At 37.3% G+C, this 19619-nt stretch overlaps 1 protein-coding gene across 2 annotated transcripts in view; it reads right to left on the bottom strand.

Moving 5' to 3' along the window:
* The window catches only part of LOC117424245 (transcription initiation factor TFIID subunit 4-like), a 90217-nt gene that overhangs the window by 4760 nt on the left and 65838 nt on the right, over positions 1 to 19619 (bottom strand). For both annotated transcript variants that reach the window (XM_034040424.3, XM_034040423.3), the window contains one exon: positions 17068 to 17190. In XM_034040424.3, coding sequence (XP_033896315.2) covers positions 17068 to 17190 — 123 coding nt within the window. The remainder of the gene's footprint in view (positions 1 to 17067; positions 17191 to 19619) is intronic.

Below are 19619 nucleotides of genomic sequence, written 5' to 3'. Positions count from 1 at the left end.
CTTTAAGACATTTAAAAAGTTGAGGCAATGGAAAGTGCATTTAAGTGAAGGTTTAAAAGCCTTAGGTTACCGCACTTGTAATATTGCAAGATACAGCAGGAACCATCTCAGGGTGCCTAGGCTTTTCCTAGGAGCTCATCATGGATTATCATGTTTTGGGTGTAATAACAATACAGCTAAATATGTAACTAGTACTGCATGTACAGTTGTCATTGACATACAGCTACATCACCCTGCTCTGATGAGTCTTTGGTATAAAAGCTAATGTTTGGGTGTCAAAGGCGAAACACCCAATTGTAATGGTTAATATTCCCTACTTGAAAGGGAACTAGAATTCTCTCAATGTAGAAATGCTTCTTAGCCCCTGTTAGGGACCGGTGAGCGTAATGTAAGATGTTATAATGTGACAAGCGATTGTTGCACCAAGATGGCTTTCTTTTATTTGTCCAAACAGGAGTGAGGAACACAGGAACAACATTGCTATTTGTACAAATGTGGCCACAAAAAGAAACCCAATAAATAAAAAATAAAAAATAAAAAAGAAAAAAGAAAAAATAAAAAATAAAAAAGAAAAAAGAAAAAATAAATAAAAATAAAAATAAAAATAAATAAAAATAAATAAAAAAATAAATAAATAAAAACAAACAAACAAACAGTTGACTGTCAAAAGGAGGCTATACTCTGAAAATCAGCCCTTTACACCAACCAGTTTAGAAAACCAACCCAACTAAGTGTGGGGCTTGCTACAGGCTATTTATACCCAAATTAGCCCCTCCCCTTGGAACATACCAAATAACAAATAAGTAAATATAAAATAATTTATATGTTACTTTATTATTATTTATGTTTTAGCAGACGCCCTTATCCAGGGCGACTTACAATTGTTACAAGATACCACATTATTTTTACATACAATTACCCATTTATACAGTTGGGTTTTTACTGGAGCAATCTAGGTAAAGTACCTTGCTCAAGGGTACAGCAGGAGTGTCCTCCACCTGGGATTGAACCACAACACTCTGGTCAACAGTCCAAAGCCCTAACCACTACTCCACACTGCTGCCCTTTAATTTAGGCAATATAGCAACATTACCTTTCTTTTAACTTGCCATAAATTATTGTTTTTCATGGCTGAGGTACTTTCAAAGACTAGAAAAAAAATTTCTTCCTTTGATATTTCCCTCCCCATAGACTTACATTATGCGTGTCCACTGTCATTTGTTCCCTTTGTTCACAAACACACACAGAGAGACAGGCAATCCAAAATCGGTAAGTTTTACTTTCAGCTTTCTTAAGTCTTAGTTAAATAAATTGTACTAACTTCCCAGTTAGATCTTTAAGTACTTTTTAAAGTGCAAATCCTCCGTATAACTCAGCTGAATTAAAGTTAGTATCACTGTTTATTTTTCTTAACTGAGATGCTCCAAGTACATTGAACGTAGGCCTCCATTCAATGAACTCCGCCGTCACTGCGCAGCCTGCCCTTCAGACAGACAGACAGGCTTTTTTTTTTTTTCTTTCTTTCAGTTACCTAAATCAACTCCTCCTTCCGCCGGACCCAGAACTCCCCACACTGGTAAGTACATTATCGTTTCACATTTTACCATTTAGTTTACAGTTAAGCCGGCAGTAAAACAAAAGCAAAATAATAAAAATGTTTACAGGAAGTTGCGGTGCATTCTACAATAGTCTTATAGTTCCCATTACTTAATAACGGTGTGTTCAGTCCGTTAGACCCCCGTTTCAAACTGATGCTCCAGCGGCATGCCAAACTGAATTCAAGCACAAAATATTTGCTATGTCCCCATTAAGTACATGAGTACAGCAGCATCTGAAACAATTAAGTATGCTGTGATGCTCTTTTGACGCTAATGCGCCTTCCTCTGCCGCTCAGAGTGCCTCTGGTGTGCCTTGGTTTCATAACTGTACTTAATGCTAATGTACGCAAATTATATGCCAAAGAGTATCGTGTGTCCCACAATGCTACATTGATCATCTGTTGCCACCAGAATCAATCATGGCAGCGTCCACAGAGGAGAAACCAGTTCTGAGTCTCACATTTGTAATTAAGCATTTCATGAAGAAATGTTCTTGTTGCCACCATCATGCTGAGAATATCCATTATATTTCTTCTTTTCTTTCTCTCGAAGAATCTTCCAAATAATGATTCGTCATCTGGTATCACTTGAATCCACATCTAACTAGCTGGCTAGAACACGGAATGCTATGTGATAGAGTTTTTTCATTGGTACAATTGCACAATAACGATCACAAATTTACACCCATACAGTCACACTCCCTCACTTCCTGGTTTTGTCATTACTTACAATGCATTGTGGGAGATTGCTTTGGAATAAGTGCTGCGTGCTTCAGTTCTCCAGTATGAAATCAATTGGTTCACTGAATATAATGAAGTGCGGCTCTAACGCATACTTAATTTCAATTCAGTTCGGTAGGCCGCTGAAGCATAAATTTGAAATGGGGATTAGGGACATTGGCAGACTTTATAACCCAAGACCCTTAACATTATCCCCTCTGAAACTAAACTATCATTATAACACAGATCTTTCAACTGGTAGAGACATCCAGTTAAAACATTTCACATCTTCACAGACTGAATGGATGCCATTAAAACAAAGCTTTACCACATGTTAACCTATAATCTGTGTTTCAAGCAAAAAACTCAACCATCCCCCTTTACATGTAATGCAGTTATTCAATGTTTACACTGTAAAAGGCCTGCGACAGGGATAAATTTAAAGCCACTTTTTTTTCTTGGTAAGACAGACAGACATTTTCCAGTTTCTTTCCCTCTCTTTTCTAGGCTCTATGCCGTATTTCCAAGCATTAATTAAGAACAGAAATGTTTTTACAGAAAGACGCAAGACAAGGACGTTTGAAAGAGTTTACAGATGGCTGTTTGAATTGCTGCTGGCCTATTGACATTGCCATTGATGTATTTGATGTGGAGTTTGTTAAGCTTTAATAAAATGTAGAAAAATAATTATAAATAATAATTTACAGATGTAAGTCCAACAAGGGCTATTATACATTTTTTTAAAAAGTAACAAATGGAAATAGCCCAACAATCTTATATTATATAAACTGTTCCTCATCGGGGAGAGCCAGGGAGAAGGAGCTTGTTAATCTCACAACTGCTTGCAGCTCATTTCACAGACAGGGCATATAGTTTAGTGTTGAAATCAGAGCTGTGGAGAGATCCAGTATACAGTTAACCCACCCTCCCTGTTAGAGTTATTGTTTGAAAGCAAAGTACAAAATAAATAAATAAAAAAAACAGGAGCTATGGCATTTGTATTCAATAAAAAATGAAAAGAATTTAAGTCAAAACAAACCACTTCAATTCACCACTTAATTACTGAACAACACATCTTAAATGTAAAACTGTAAAGGATCTTAATACACACATAAAACAAAACCAACAAAAATAGCGACGTTGTTCCATGGCAATGCATAGCAACCGTGCAGAATTTCAGTCAAGGAGAAAGAAGTGAAAAACACCTTATTACTTCTAACTCCTGCAAGCCATTTTGGTCTCCAAAGGTTTTACACTGCCTGAGGGCTTGTGTCTGCAGTGTTTCGGGAAATGACTTGCCTTCGCACGAACACTGCTATGTTCTGCAGCACTGCTGCCCCCAGCATCCCCGCTCAGTTTCTTGTTAACCCTTCCCTACCTTTCCAAAACTCATTCTCATGAACTGAATTCTCATTTTTGGAGGTATCAAACACTAACGCAGCTGAACACACATTAAAGTGGAGGTATATGCTTAACCATATGTTTGAATTCAATATAAAAATTTACAACAAAGACAAAGCAATTATAACCTTAAAATCTAGAAATAAAACAAAGCCATCATCAGTGTCAAGACGATCTGCACCTTAAAATGCTACTTAACAGTTAAATGTATATTATATCAAGGATTAAAAATGGCAAATAGTTGACACAACACATAATTAAAACATCTTGCTTCAGGTAAGGAATTTTACTGACAAAGATGCAATTCCGTTGCTTGAGTACTCATGTCCACAGGTTAAAGTCAAGATGAAAGCTGACCCTACAGCTCATTCCTGGGGGGAACATGTACATTTCTTGAGAAGACAGTGGCAGGATCACAGAACTAAACTGTATGTTCAGTATACACGTCCCTTCCCCCCCCCCCGTGTTACCCAGTTGGTGGCGGCTCGTTCGTGTTACATAAGCTTGTCTTGCTTTTAAACAAAGATTCTCTAGATTAAATTACTTCAAATGTTTACTACTACACATCTCATAATTGAAAAAGATAAGCCTATACAAAATCAGATGGCTTTCTACTAGATTGCCACAATATTAACCTGAATTAGCTTGATTTGTCAACGATATTCTATCATTTAGATTTATTTGAAACATAAACTTAAGGGATAAAAGCAGCTTACTTGTAGATAAGAGGTTAATGCAACTCCTGTGTACTGCAATCATTGCAATTTAGTGCCATTTCTATTATTACACAATAAACACACCATGTTGTCTGGAAGCAACATTTTAGGAGCACAGCTGATGGGGGCGAGACTTATTTTCTGCTGAAACTCCCAGTGAAAAACATTTCTGAATGCTACCACCATACATCAGTGGAAAAAAGGTTATATTTAGGTCACCTCTGTGGCAATAACTGAGCATAATGGCCTTTAAAAATGATAATATAGCTTCTGAGGAGACCAACATGCTACAAAAATGATTATAAAAAAAAAAAACTAACAAAAATATTCTGTAATAAACAGATTGTTGTGCCATTAAAGAGAAGGTTTCTAAAGGGTGTTTCTAGTACTGTTTATGAGACCAATTCTGAAGCATAACCACATCAAATATTACAAACTTTTCATAAATAAAATTAAGCCAATTAAAGCGAGAGCAATGTAATAAGTTCTGGTGCTGAATCTTCAAAAAGTAACTAATGAGGCTTTGTTAGTTTTTGACAATCTTATTAAGTGTTGTTGAAGTGGTCTTTTTTATGTTTTAAATTTTAAACTACGTGCCAATTGGCTAATTAATCCTGGCCCTCTGCTGTAGAACTCTAGCTTTTTTTTCAACGGACAGTGAATTTAAGAGGATACTGCCATGGAATGACTTGACACCAACTGTTATCTCTATGACACAGTGTGAACAAAACTCTAGTCAAAGACATGGAGCGTCAAGCTGCGTGGGGAAGCAGTAATATTTCTCAATTCAACAAAACAAGCCAATCAGACAAAAAATGTAATAACTAAGGAAGTGCATGCAAATGTAGGAAAATCCAAGAGATTTGCATTTCAATCTAATGATGGAAAGTTGCATGACAATTCCACTTATACTGAGCAAGTCAAACAGAAGCTGGTATTGCCTGGAAACAAATATTAGAACTTGATTTAGATCCAAAGCTCAAAGACTGCTTAATGGAAAAATGGACAAATGAAATTCCAATTCTGTGATTAAATAAAGAGGTGAGACAGAAATATAGCAGAAACTTGAACAGCAGTTAACATTGCATATGGAAATATAACTAGGCCTGTATCACATAGACACACAAAGAACTTGGACACCACTACAGAGCTGACAAAAGCAACAATAACAAATATATTGGAAGGCACACCCTCATACTAAGACAGTACAAGAAAGAGGCAAGTTCCAAAGACCTAGGGGCGCTAACACTGTAAAGCGTTACCAGGATGTACTGTAAATTCAACCCAACTTGGCATGCCCAGAGCCCCAACATCAACTCAATAGAACACCTCTAGGATGAACTGGAGAGCCATTTGAGGGCCAGACAATCACAACAACAATCACTGAACTACATAGCATTGAACAAATACGCTTGGTAATATAATGTACACACAAACTTATTACAAGGATGGCAATAAGACTGTTGTGTAGCAGTTTAAAATTACCTCCGTAAGCTTGTGTGTAACATGTTCAGGTGTACCTAAGCTCACAGGTTAAACCTGGGATGGCTGAAACTGCTATGAAATAGAAGAGATTTCCATCTCTGCATTTACGTACCCATTTAAATATCCTCATTAGATATCAAAGAATTCAAATCGTTTTTCAATGTTAGCGTCAACTACAAAGACACAGAATAGTTTTAAATCCGCTTCTGGTGTTGAGCTCTTTGCTACAGCATTGAAAAAGGACAACTGCTGTTACCATTCATTACAACCCAAGCATCATTTACCAGTTGTTCAGCAGAACTGTGGTATGCATCACTGCAGAATACCAAATACTTTTTTTATACAATTAAACTTTCTGTAGCAGCTCCTAACATACGTTCAGATGGGTTTGAAACTACAGAAGACATTCTAAAATCAGGTTTTAATTAGTTTTAATCTCCAAAGACATATTTGGGATTTGATTTATGCTCACCAATTGGCACAACTCAGTTGCCACTTCATGTTGGGATGCCCTAGCCTGTAGCATTCCCGTACCACGAGCCAGTTTCTCCAGCAATCCCTGATGCAGTTGTGCCATGTTTAAACTCAGATTAAAACTTATGGTCGTCACAAAAACAATTAAAATCACCCACACTTGCCTGGATGTTTTGAGGATGAGTTTGGTTCAGTTTGTACAGATCCTGGGATCGGAGCATATTCTGGACTGGAATCCAAGCATGGCTTTTAAAGTGAATAAGGCTTCTTGTAATGGAAAATGTTTGAATTTCTCTGCACATTTAGCCTCTGGGTATGCCTCCCTTGCACCTGTGCAACAACCCCACAGGGCAGTTTGGTGAAGGATCATTTTTACATGGCAAGACAGAATTCAAGCTATTTAAAAAAAAAAAAAAAATGTGAATCTCGCTGCTGCGGAGTCCCAAATCAAGAATGCTTTTAATATATGTCAACACACTGCAATTCGCATATAATAAAGACCACCCAGAAGAGAGCTAACAAGGTAACAAGGCTTTAAGACCGGTGGTCTATTTTTTTTTTTTCTATCCTCATTGCTTTCCAGATTTTTTTTGTATATGTATGTACATGTGTCTCTACATGTGTGGGTATATACTCAAACATGCAACACATTCGCAACCCACATACAATGAAATTATAAATCAAATTAATCCTTACAACTGCATCTATGTACACAATAATTACCAATATCCAGAGAAATAGTATTGTTGTATGATTTCCAACGACCCCTGTGACCAAGGGTCAAAGATAATAACTAATTGGTAACAGAGTCTTATATTTAAGCAATTATAGTGTTTATTGCATGGCATGTATTTGTGTTTTAAAAAGAAAAAGGATACACTATTTCAGAAAAAACTTCTGAAGATGCTAGGAACTACAAAAAAAATCTGAATTAAAAGAACAATATGGCAATGGACAGATAACATAGAAGTATAGTGGGGTTATGGCTGCATGTTTACTGTATTGCAAAGCAATATGGTAATTTACCCCTCCTCTGGAAAACAATATGGTATTTATTTCAGTATTTTTTCAGAAAAATATAACAAAGAACATTTTTAGGTGAGCAACTTCAACTTAAAGGAGCTTTATTTTCTAGAAAAAGCTATTCCTAACTTGTTAAAATTGATCAAATGGAAAGCAGTGAATAGCGAAAAAAAAAATTAAGCCGAGTTGAAAAGTGTGACTTGGATTTAATATTTTATAATTGCCAAAGGACATTCTGAGAGCAATGAATTTTTACCCAAGACGAACATCACAAAGAGATGTACTTCAGTCTTTTAGGGAACATTGGTCTATTTAATTCTTGTGTCTGATGTATGTGAAATATGCCTTCCTTGGCCTTCTTTCTATCCTTGAGGCATTACTTCAGGCAGACATTACCACTTTTAATGGGACGCCATTTGAGAAGAGGCAAGGAAGCCAATAACCCATCGACACTAATGGATCAGCTTGTTTATTCACTTGCACGGTTTTCTGCAGCTAAATTTAGACACACACACACAAAAAAAAAAACCTAAACCAAAAAAATAATAAAAAAAAACAACAACATGCAGCATAACAGGGATTTCAAATGTCTTGGCTTCTAGAAAACTTAAACGCCCACAAAAAGCAGACAAAACATATTTTAGTCTCTTTTCCTAGCCTCCAGTTATAAAATGCGCCCCGCATGATTTAGTACCCTAAACGTGTATGCCACAATGTCAACTTGTGGTGCCGAAAAAAAACTGGTTACTGGTAATGGATCAGCACCAGTGGGGGAATTTTTCACTGGGGGTATTTTTTATTTTTTGGTGTTGGGCAGGGAGGGGCTATTGGCAAAACAATTAAATTGCCACTGGCACAGCTGGCTGCAGATCAGTAGTGTGCACTACCCACAAAGGACCTTGCCATTAATACTGCCTCCCCTGTCACAGCGGGAATCATGGTGAAGTGGTGGGGAGAAAACAAACATAACACTTACCCTCATTAGAAAATAATATTGCTAAGCTTTATAAAATACCTTTAATAAGGGATTCCCGGGTTATAGAAATTGAATGAAAGTATGTTGGAGAAGATTATTTTTTTTAAAGTATAGCAAGAAATATTATGGTAGCAGTAACCTTTGTTTCCTTTATAGCATTGATTCTAACAAGTTGCATTCTCTAGGTGTAAATCTAGTCTTCTGCTTACCTGACCTCTTAACATCTAAAAGGTAGACCAAGAACTGATTTGTGATTTCTGGCTGTGAAGATTCTTATCAGTAGGAACGTCTGTTTGCATCTTTTGTAGATAGACACAATTTTGGAATACAAGGCAACTCCTTATATCCCTAAATTCAGAGACACTCAACAATGTGTACTGAACAGTGTCCTAATCAAGTTTCAGCACACCTGGATGATCATTTTTCCAGATGTAGTGCCCTTTTTATAATCGTCAATTCCATTATTTTAAGTTTATAAACAATTACAATTAAAAAAAGCATTTAAAAAGGGCCTGGTTTTAACATTAAATACCACATTTAAGTATGTTTTGCAAAACCAGACAGCGAGCACATATTTGCCAACCATGCCGCTATTCAAAATACATCTTAAGAATCAAAATAGAAACCGTAACATTTACGATGATACTGCAGCACTGAAATAGCAAGATTAAGTTAAAGATTACTATCTTCCCCCTTGTGGGTATTTTACATTCTTTAGGGCAGTATTCTGCAGCAGTCACTTGTTCTCATACTCTTGGGGTCTGTTGAATTGAAGATCTAAAAGTCCAGCACTTCAAGCTTCAAGAAACAGGACTTGAATCTACATTAGCATGCCCAGAGCCCCAACGTCAATAGAACACCTCTTGCATGAACTGGAGAGGCATGCGAGGGCCGGACAACAGCCACAACGACTGAATATTTTATTTGACTATTGTTCTTACTGTGAGTCATGGTATTAAAAACTGCTTTCCCCTTTACTGGATTGGTTTTGGAATATGGCATTGACAGCAACGTCTAACATGTGGGCAGCAGTATGGAGTAGTGGTTAGGGCTCTGGAATCTTGACCGGAGGGTCGTGGGTTCAATCCCAGGTGGGGGACACTGCTGCTGTACCCTTGAGCAAGGTACTTTACCTAGATTGCTCCAGTAAAAACCCAAATGTATAAATGGGTAATTGTATGTAAAAATAAATAAATAAATAAATAATGTGATATCTGTATAATGTGTACTGTAAAATAATGTGATATCTTGTAACAATTGTAAGTCGTCCTGAATAAGGGCGTCTAAGAAATAAATAATAATTTTATTGCCAGACTAGCATAAGGACCGGCATTCCACATATTTAAAACCCTAGTTCTCTTACATAGTGTAAATAACTTCAAATAGAGATGCTACTTTAATTATGCTACCCTTAGCTGAGTGTACATGAAAGTATTTAACTTCATTTTTTTTAAAAATAAATACAGAATGGAAATGTTTGATCAGAAAGAAATTTAACAGAGCAATTAAATATACAGTGCCTTGCATAAGTATTCACCCCCCCACCCCCGCTTAGACTTTTCCACATTTTGTAGTGTTACAACCTGGAATTAAAATGGATTTAATTGGGATTTTTACCATTTGATTTACACAACATACTTGACACTTTGAAGGTGCAAAATATTTTTTATTGTGACACAAAAGTTAATTAAACAAAAAAAAAAAAAAGACATTTGTTGGTTGCATAAGTATTCACCCCCCTGAGTCAATACTTGGTAGAAGCACCTTTGGCAGCAATTACAGCTGTGAGTCTTTTTGGGTAAGTCTCTACCAGCTTTGCACATCTGGATCCTGCAATTTTTGCCCATTCTTCTTGGCAAAATTGCTCAAGCTCTGTCAAGTTGGATGGGGACCGTTGGTGAACAGCAATTTTCAAGTCTTGCCACAGATTCTCAATCGGATTGAGGTCTGGGCTTTGACTGGGCCATTCTAAGACATTCAGGTTCTTGTTTTTAAACCACTCCAGTGTAGCTTTGGCTGTGTGTTTAGGGTCATTGTCCTGCTGGAAGGTGAACCTCCGCCCCAGCCCCAGGTCTCTTGCAGACTGAAACAGGTTTTCCTCTAGAATTTCCCTGTATTTGGCTCCATCCATCTTGCCCTCAATCCTGACCAGTTTCCCAGTCCCTGCCGATGAAAAGCATCCCCATAACATGATGCTGCCACCACCATGCTTCACCGTGGGGATAGTATTCACAGGGCGATGAGCAGTGTTGGCTTTGCGCCACACATAGCGTTTTGCGCCAAGACCAAAAAGTTCAATTTTGGTCTCATCAGACCAGAGAACCCTTTTCCACATGTTTGCTGTGTCTCCCACATGCATTTTGGCAAAATCCAAATGGGTTTTGATATGGGTTTTTTTTCAGCAATGGCTTTCTTCTCGCCACTCTTCCATAAAGCCCAGCTTTGTGGAGCGTCCGGGTTATAGTTGTCCCATGGACGGTTTCTTCCATCTTAACTGTGGATCCTCTCCAGCTCCTTCAGAGTTACCATTGGCCTTGTGCTTGCTTCTCTGACTAATGCCCTAATTACCTGGTCACTGAGTTTTGGTGGACGGCCTTCTCTAGGCAGAGTCGCGGTTGTGCCATATTCTTTCCATTTTTTAATAATGGATTTAACTGTGCTCTGGGGGAGGTTCAAAGTTTGGGACATTTTTTTATAACCCAACCCTGATTGGTGTTTCTCCAGAACTTTATCCTGGACTTGTTTTGATAGCTCCTTGGTCTTTATGATGCTGTTTATTTAAATATGCTCTCTAACAAACTCTGGGGCCTAGCAGGTGTATTTAATCTGAGATCATGTGACACTTTAATTGCACACAGGTGGACTCCATTCAACTAATTATGTGACTTCTGAAGGCAATTGGTTGCACCAGAGCTTATTTAGGGGTGTCACAGCAAAGGGGGTGAATACTTATGCAATCAAGACTTTTCAGTTTTTTATTTGTAAATAATTTTGAAAAATGTAGATTTTTTTCCCCACTTCGACATTATGGACTATTTTGTGTAGATCCGTGACAAAAAATCCTAATTAAATCCATTTTAATTCCAGGTTGTAACACTACAAAATGTGGAAAAGTGAATACTTATGCAAGGCACTGTATATCTTTAAGTGATAGCTGAATTCAGAAGAACAGCATTTGCAGTGTGCGTGGTTATGCTGGCATTTATATCCAGGCATGGGTTCCTGGTGTGGCAATAGAAGGCACTTAAAACACCAGCACTGATGCTTGGTCCCCCAAATGTCCCTAGCTTACACAACTACAGCTAATTTAATTCTTCATAAATGTAATTATATCAAGATTAACAAGGGAGGTAATTAATTTATTTAAGATGGGTATCTTTAAAGTGCCTGGAGCACAACTTTGTTGTCAAAACTGTATATTTAACCATTATTATAGTACAAACTTAAATGAAGACAGTAAAAGAATTTTGTATTGAATACAGGAATATTCATTTTATACTACAGTTGTCTTAATAAAACGATTCTTGTGCCATGTATATTTCACATGTTTAAAAACGCATGAAAAAAGCGGTCAGTTATACGTGTTACACATCTAGAAAAAAAATTACATAAAAAAAGAAAGAAAGAAAATATTGCAACTATCGAACGCAAGTAAATACTGGTGTCCTGAAAATTGGGTTATTGCATGTACTGCAGAATAGCACTTCAAAAGTATCAAATCGTACATACGATTCTAAAAGATGTAGCCTTAAATTTACTGCATCAAACTGCAAAACTAATAATTTGATCATCTTCCCCAAACCAGACTTACTCAAGAACTAGTACCAGGGAATGCCCATACCAAGTTTCCTCACCACTGGATAAGTGGTTCTCCAGATATAAAACTCCTCTGCTATAAAGCCTATAATGGGAGCCCTTTACTGAAGTTGAAACAAGAGATGACGTGGAAGAGGGCAGAGCTCACTATGGACATACGGACCCGAGATCTCAGGCTCAGCTATACCCGCCATGGATCTGAAGTATGAAAACATTACTGAGAAAGTTGAAAGCCCCCTATTCAAATAAAAGCATAGGGGTGGACATTAGTACGAATGCCCTCAGGTTAGACAAAATCAATCAATTAGCTGTCTAAAATGTACAGTTTTTGGTTAATTAAATACTTAACTTTCAGATATTTACTATCTGTAGTTCCAATAAAAATCATAGGTGTATTAACCCTGTCCGACATCAAAAAGACGTAAAAAACAGGTCTCAAGACGTTTTTTCTCCGGAAAAAGCCGAGAAAACCATTCATTGGCCGAGTGAGACCGATAGGAGCCGAGAGAAGCCGGGGGGAAAAAAAAGGGGGGGTGGATCGGAGCAATACACTTAGCCCCGGCACCACAGAGATAACACGGACATAAACAAACAAGATAGCTGCTTCTGCATCCATCGCTCAAAGAATATCACAGACATTTGCAGAGCTTTTTGAGATGTTATAGTAATAAAATAATGACTTGGATCGCATTATTCAGGAGTTTGGTGATAAAACGAGTGATCAGGAGAGGATTTATCGGTATGCACTACTATGAAGAGGTATGTGAAAAATACAGCGAACAAGGGGTGGGGCGGGGCTGGAGATGCAGTACTGAGTGTCCTGTTGATATGCAGTGCCTTTTAAACCTGTTTTACTGTGAAAAAAAAAAAGATTTAAACAGCGCATCTAAAATAAATTGCGCTTGTGAAAATAAATTGGACCGGACGCTCCCGAGACACGCTGAATAAATGGACCGCAAAGGGTTAAAGAAAAGTATTGCTCATAATACTGTCACCCCTTCAGTATGGCCTCCTTTGACTTCATCACAGCTTCTAGTCTACTTGTCATTTCATGTTTTTGCACAAGTCTGGGGATATCTTTTTGCCACTCTTAACAGATCAGTTCCAACTGCTCATCACTTGAAGACCACCTTCTTTTCACCACCCAGCAGGGTTCGATTGCATTCAGAACTAAAGAAGCCTGTGTTATAGACTAAGAAACCTGATGCTTCTACCACTGTTGAAACAGTCAATGGATTGCAGGGATGGGCTACTCTGGCCCTTTCACACCACATCTTTGGTTCAACCAAGTTTAATGAATACATTTAATTTAATACATTAAGCCACCAAACACGTCCCAAAGCAGTTAACTATTTCATTATACATATTAAACCTGGTGCAGAACGGCCCTCCAGTTGCCCACCCCCCAATTCATTTCGTGCAGGTATAATAATTTAATTTAAAAGGACTGTGTCAATACTTCTTGGCACCAATATATGTGTTTTTGGAAATATAAAACTTGAGTAAAATATCAAAGGGAATGTGAATGGTCTCATTTGGTTATTGCTGTTAAGGAGTTAATTTATTTTTATCTCAATTATTAATAGTTCAAAGGGGAATTAAATCTAATGTTCAGGTCACCAGAGGCGCTCTCTGAATAGAATGGGACAGAGCTTGTCTATGGAGCTGGTCAAAAGGAGGGAGTTTTTGGTATAGTGTGGAGAAAAAAAATTAGATTAAACACTCCCATTTTTAACAAACTTGCTTTTGCTCAACCGTTTGTTGCATGCAAATTCCATTTAAAAAAAAAACACTCAACTTCTACTTCTAAGAAAATGCACCCAATAAGAATAAGTGTCACTCCTCTGGAATAATTCTGTTTTTGTTTCCTGTTTGTCTGGCTGAAGACCTGGTTACTAACTCCCAGGCAAAGCAAAAAAAAAAAAAAAAAAAGGGAACAGACTGAAGTTGGGATTGATTTACTTCATTAACCGAGATTACAAGTTTAACTTACAAACCAGAGGTCAAAATTTCTCATTAACAAGAGGACCATGAAGCGCTGCAGGGCTTGGTTCAAGAGGAGACCACTCTTATTACTAACTACACATTTCAATCTGTCTTTGATGTGCTGTCGTCCGTCCCCCCCCTTCTATTTTTTTGGCAGAGGAGTTGATTTTAATTGTAGCTATAGAACACAGCATAGTCTGCCTGCAGGCCAGCCTCCACATCTGCAGTGAGTGCAGCTTTAGTGATATTGGGTGCAGTCCATAGCTTCAGGCAAATTTTAATGGTTCCCCTTTTCATACGAGGCTCAGATTGTTTTCCACGTGATTCCTGTTAATTTAGCTGCAGGAAAGGGCATCAAATTTCCTTGTGCATTTTTTCTGATCTATACTACCAAAGTAGGTGAAATGAATTAAACTGAAAAAGAACAGACTGCAGCTATTAACGTTCTTCTGACAACCTTTTCAATTCTGTATAAACACAGACACACAAGCACACAATAGTCAAACAAGTCTGGACACTTTCCACTTATTGTCTTTTTTATATATTTAAAAAAAAAAAAAAAAAGAGCTGCTACTTTGATGTGATCAACCTTTCCGCTGCCAAATAAATCACTTTCCATCCATAAATAATGTCAAGAATTTCTCAGGGCTGTATGATAAAAGGTAAGAATGAAAGTATAAGTTTAGAAAAAAATAAGAAAAAAAGCAAAAGCACAATGTAGTTTTATATCTACAGGAAATATTTTTTAAACTAAGAAGTGTGTTAGTAACGTATATAAATTCACCAGAGCTGTAAACATCTTGTATACATAAATGCAAGTGTTCAATGCATTCATTGATGGACAAAAGAAAAGGCACCTCTGCATATCCCCAAAAGAATGTCCTAACCAAGATTCAACAGTTCTATATAATTTATATATATATTATATATATATATATATATATATATATATATATATATATATATATATATATATATATATATATATATATATATATATATAAAAGCTCAAACAATGCCCACAAAAATCTCAGTCTCTCCAGATTCTTCTTCCCAGGGGACTTAAAACAAAAACATTTATTAAATTCAGCCCACACCCCTCAATGAATGTGCTAAATACCAGAACCAGGAGGCATATTAGGCCCTCCACTCCTATGAAAAGCTACCATTGCTGGATTGTAACTAATCTGCCTGCTGGAGTTCTTAAGGCCTCTTTGTTTGCCAATGGATGCAAGATCAAGCTCGAGACAGACACTGCAGTCTTGACTGGCTATCAGTTTCACCCCCTTTGGCAGTCTGAATCAAAGCACTGGCTGCAACACAAACTCACTACCTTTACAAAAACCTACCCAAGCGCTGGTTACATTTTTATCAATGCCGGGTAGCAAATCACTGCCTCCAGATTTCAACAGGAGTTATCTTAACAGCAAGACATCTCAAAGGTCATTATCCCCTTTAATTTCAGCTTGGCTCTGAAGTGAAGAGCTGTCTTTGTCTGGGATTAATGCGAAAAAAACCTCAGGATTTGATGGCAGTGGGAAAAAATCAGCGTGGGCCCCATAATGCTGCTTTCTCTTGCTCTTGGCAGAGGCCCCCAGGCTCATTTCTGCGGAGATGAAATCTATGACAAGCCCTTCAGTTAAGCTGAAAGCAGGCAACAGTCCAGCAACACCCACAGGCCCTTGAGGCATCCTGTGACCCCCTTATAAAAGTCACATCCACTTTGCTCTTGAGAAAGGAAAAAGAATGCTTCAGGCACTTCTAGTCTATGAGAAATGAAGAAATGTGAGGAGGTGAAAATGAAGTGAAAATAAGTTAAAATTCATCTCCTCCCTTTGCAGTTTCTCAGGATGGGTCTTTTTAATAGTATGCAAGCAAAACAGTTTCAGTTTATTTTAGAGCATTTATGGTAAATATCTAAAATAATCTTTGAATTCATCACAGTCATCATTAAAGACTCCTTGCCAAAACCCCAGGAAACAGGCTCATGAAACAATCTATAAAATATTATAAAAAAAAGGATGTAGCCATAGGATTCAAGAACCTGAAGTAATGCTTTTATTTTGTTGTTTATGCTTTTTTACTAGATAAGCTGCTGTTTTTAAATTTGCCATCCTCTCTCCAGCTGAATGAAAGAAAGTTGACATCAAGGGATCCAAACCAATAAGGGACATAGAGAAAATGCCTAATGGAGAAGAATATTAGCTTCTAGATCTCCAATATTTCAATTGCCTTAAGGTAGACCTAAATCAGAGAATGTAGGACACATTTAAAATACATTTCCGTCATGTTTCTGTTAAAAGTTGATTAATGAAGCTTTGATTTCCGTTTCTCATTTACCAGACTATTACTTTATAAACAGTAACAGGAGGTCTCTGTAAACCAATTTAAAAAAGCATTGCATGCAAAACTAAATCTAGTCAGTTGTATATAGTAAACTAGCAACACACACACACATATTATATATATATTAGAGAGAGAGAGAGAGAGATGCATATAATACACACACAGATATTAAATCTGAATTAGTCATTATACTCAATGTTCATTTCTATATCCAATTGCCATGGTATTATTTGGGTTTCTGTAACTGTTTAAAATCAAGGAGATTGTTAATGTGTCTTAAAGTCCACCATTTCCCTTTTAAACATATTTGTGAAAAAATAAAAACAAATTAACAAAAGGCAATGAAACTACAGTTACATCCCCTCAGTTTTATGAGTAAACTACTTCTGATAAGTTCAGTTACATTACATGACTTATTGTCTGGCTTATTCTATGCCAGGTAACTTATGGTGACATAAAAAGAAATGAATTTAAAAAAAAAAAAAAAAAAAAAAAAAAAAAGGGTTTGTAAACCCTTCTGCTCTTACCTCAACACCTGCTGCAGCAGCTCCAGGGGAATCAAGCTTGCGTTTCTTTCTTGGACCAATAGCTGCCAGTGCCGTCAAGTTGGCATCTCTCTGCCTCATTTGCGCAAGCTCTTGTTGTTGCATCTACAATTAAAAACAAAATGAATATGCATGTATTATTTATTTTGAGTCAAACTAACACCAGCAATTTCAGAACTTCATGGCAATTTGGAGATGATGCCCTCTGTGGGTCTTACCATGCACTGCAGAATTATTTATTCTTTTTACTTTGACCTCAAGAATATACAAGAACGAGTGTGCTCTAAAAAATGGAATCTGCCCTTTTGTTTTTATTTATTTATTCATTTGGTACAGGGCAGATTGCCCTTTCTAACCAATACACTGCATTTTAGGAGAAAACATCCCATTACAGTGTTACGCTTCCCGTCTTGAAACAAGACAATTTGTCCTTAAAAAAACAATATGCTCAGTGTAGATTTAACAGCATCAGTATTTGCTCTATTTATTTGCAAACAATGAAAAACAAGTATATTTTCTAACAGGTAGAATGGGTGCATCACAATGTCACAGCATTAAGTTTCCCAATATGCAGGCTACAATACAATACATATTGGGATACATGCTATAGTCCTTGCGTGCTACTACTTTGTAAGATGTGGAATAAGAAGAAATAATTAAGTTTAAGAAAGTAGGTCTATATGGTTTCTTTTGGTCATCAAGATTTCTACATCAAGTAAACACATACACACACACACACACACAACCGTTCAAAAGTTTGGGGTCACTTAGAAATGTCCTTGTTTTCCATGAAAACATACATGAAATGAGTTTGAATAGGAAATATAGCAAAATCAATAGGAAATATAGTCATTGACAAGGTTAGAAATAATGATTTTTAATTGAAATAATTGTGTCCTTCAAACTTTGCTTTCATCAAAGAATCCTCCATTTGCAGCAATTACAGCCTTGCAGACCTTTGGCATTCTAGCTGTCAATTTGTTGAGGTAATCTGAAAAGATTTCACCCCATGCTTCCTGAACCACCTCCCACAAGTTGGATTGGCTTGATGGGCACTTCTTACATACCATACGGTCAAGCTGCTCCCACAACAGCTCAATAGGGTTGAGATCCAGTGACTGTGCTGGCCACTCCATTATAGACAGAATACCAGCTGACTGCTTTTTCCCTAAATAGTTCTTGCATAGTTTGGAGCTGTGCTTTGGGTCATTGTCCTGTTGTAGGAGGAAATTGGCTCCAATCAAGCACCGTCCACAGGGTATGGCATGGCGTTGCAAAATGGAGTGATAGCCTTCCTTCTTCAAGATCCCTTTTACCCTGTACAAATCTCCCACTTTACCACCACCAAAGCACCCCCAGACCATCACATTGCCTCCACCATGCTTGACAGATGGCGTCAAGCACTCCTCCAGCATCTTTTCATTTGGTCTACGTCTCACGAATGTTCTTCTTTGTGATCCGAACACCTCAAACTTAGATTCGTCTGTCCATAACACTTTTTTCCAATCTTCCTCTGTCCAGTGTCTGTGTTCTTTTGCCCATCTTAATCTTTTCTTTTTATTGGCCAGTTTGAGATATGGCTTTTTCTTTGCAACTCTGCCTAGAAGGCCAGCATCCCGGAGTCGCCTCTTCACTGCTGACGTTGAGACTGGTGTTTTGCGGGTACTATTTAATGAAGCTGCCAGTTGAGGACCTGTGAGGCGTCTATTTCTCAAACTAGACACTCTAATGTATTTGTCCTCTTGCTCAGTTGTGCACCGGGGCCTCCCACTCCTCTTTCTATTCTGGTTACAGCCAGTTTGCGCTGTTCTGTGAAGGGAGTAGTACACAGCGTTGTACGAGATCTTCAGTTTCTTGGCAATTTCTCGCATGAAATAGCCTTCATTTCTCACAACAAGAATAGACTGATGAGTTTCAGAAGAAAGTTCTTTGTTTCTGGCCATTTTGAGCCTGTAATCGAACCCACAATTGCTGATGTTCCAGATACTCAACTAGTGTAAAGAAGGCCAGTTTTATTGCTTCTTTAATCAGCACAACAGTTTTCAGCTGTGCTAACATAATTGCAAAAGGGTTTTCTAATGATCAATTAGCCTTTTAAAATGATAAACTTGGATTAGCAAACACAATGTGTCATTGCAACACAGGACTGATGGTTGCTGATAATGGGCCTCTGTACGCCTATGTAGATATTCCATTACAAATCAGCCGTTTCCAGCTACAATAGTCATTTACAACATTAACAATGTCTACACTGTATTTCTGATCAATTTGATGTTATTTTAATGGACAAAAAATTTGCTTTTCTTTCGAAAACAAGGAAATTTCGAAGTGACCCCAAACTTTTGAACGGTAGTATATATATATATATATATATATATATATTTATATACACACACACACATACATACATACATACACAGTACTGTGCAAAAGTTTTAGGCAGGTGTGAAAAAATGCTGTAAAGTAAGAATGCTTTCAAAAATAGACATGTTAATAGATTATATTTATCAATTAACTAAATGCAAAGTGAGTGA

The sequence above is a fragment of the Acipenser ruthenus genome, chromosome 19 (assembly GCF_902713425.1).
Source record: "Acipenser ruthenus chromosome 19, fAciRut3.2 maternal haplotype, whole genome shotgun sequence".
In the NCBI taxonomy this organism is placed as follows: domain Eukaryota; kingdom Metazoa; phylum Chordata; class Actinopteri; order Acipenseriformes; family Acipenseridae; genus Acipenser; species Acipenser ruthenus.
Note: the sequence above shows the minus strand (reverse complement) of the source record. Positions and strands in the feature narration are given on the sequence as shown.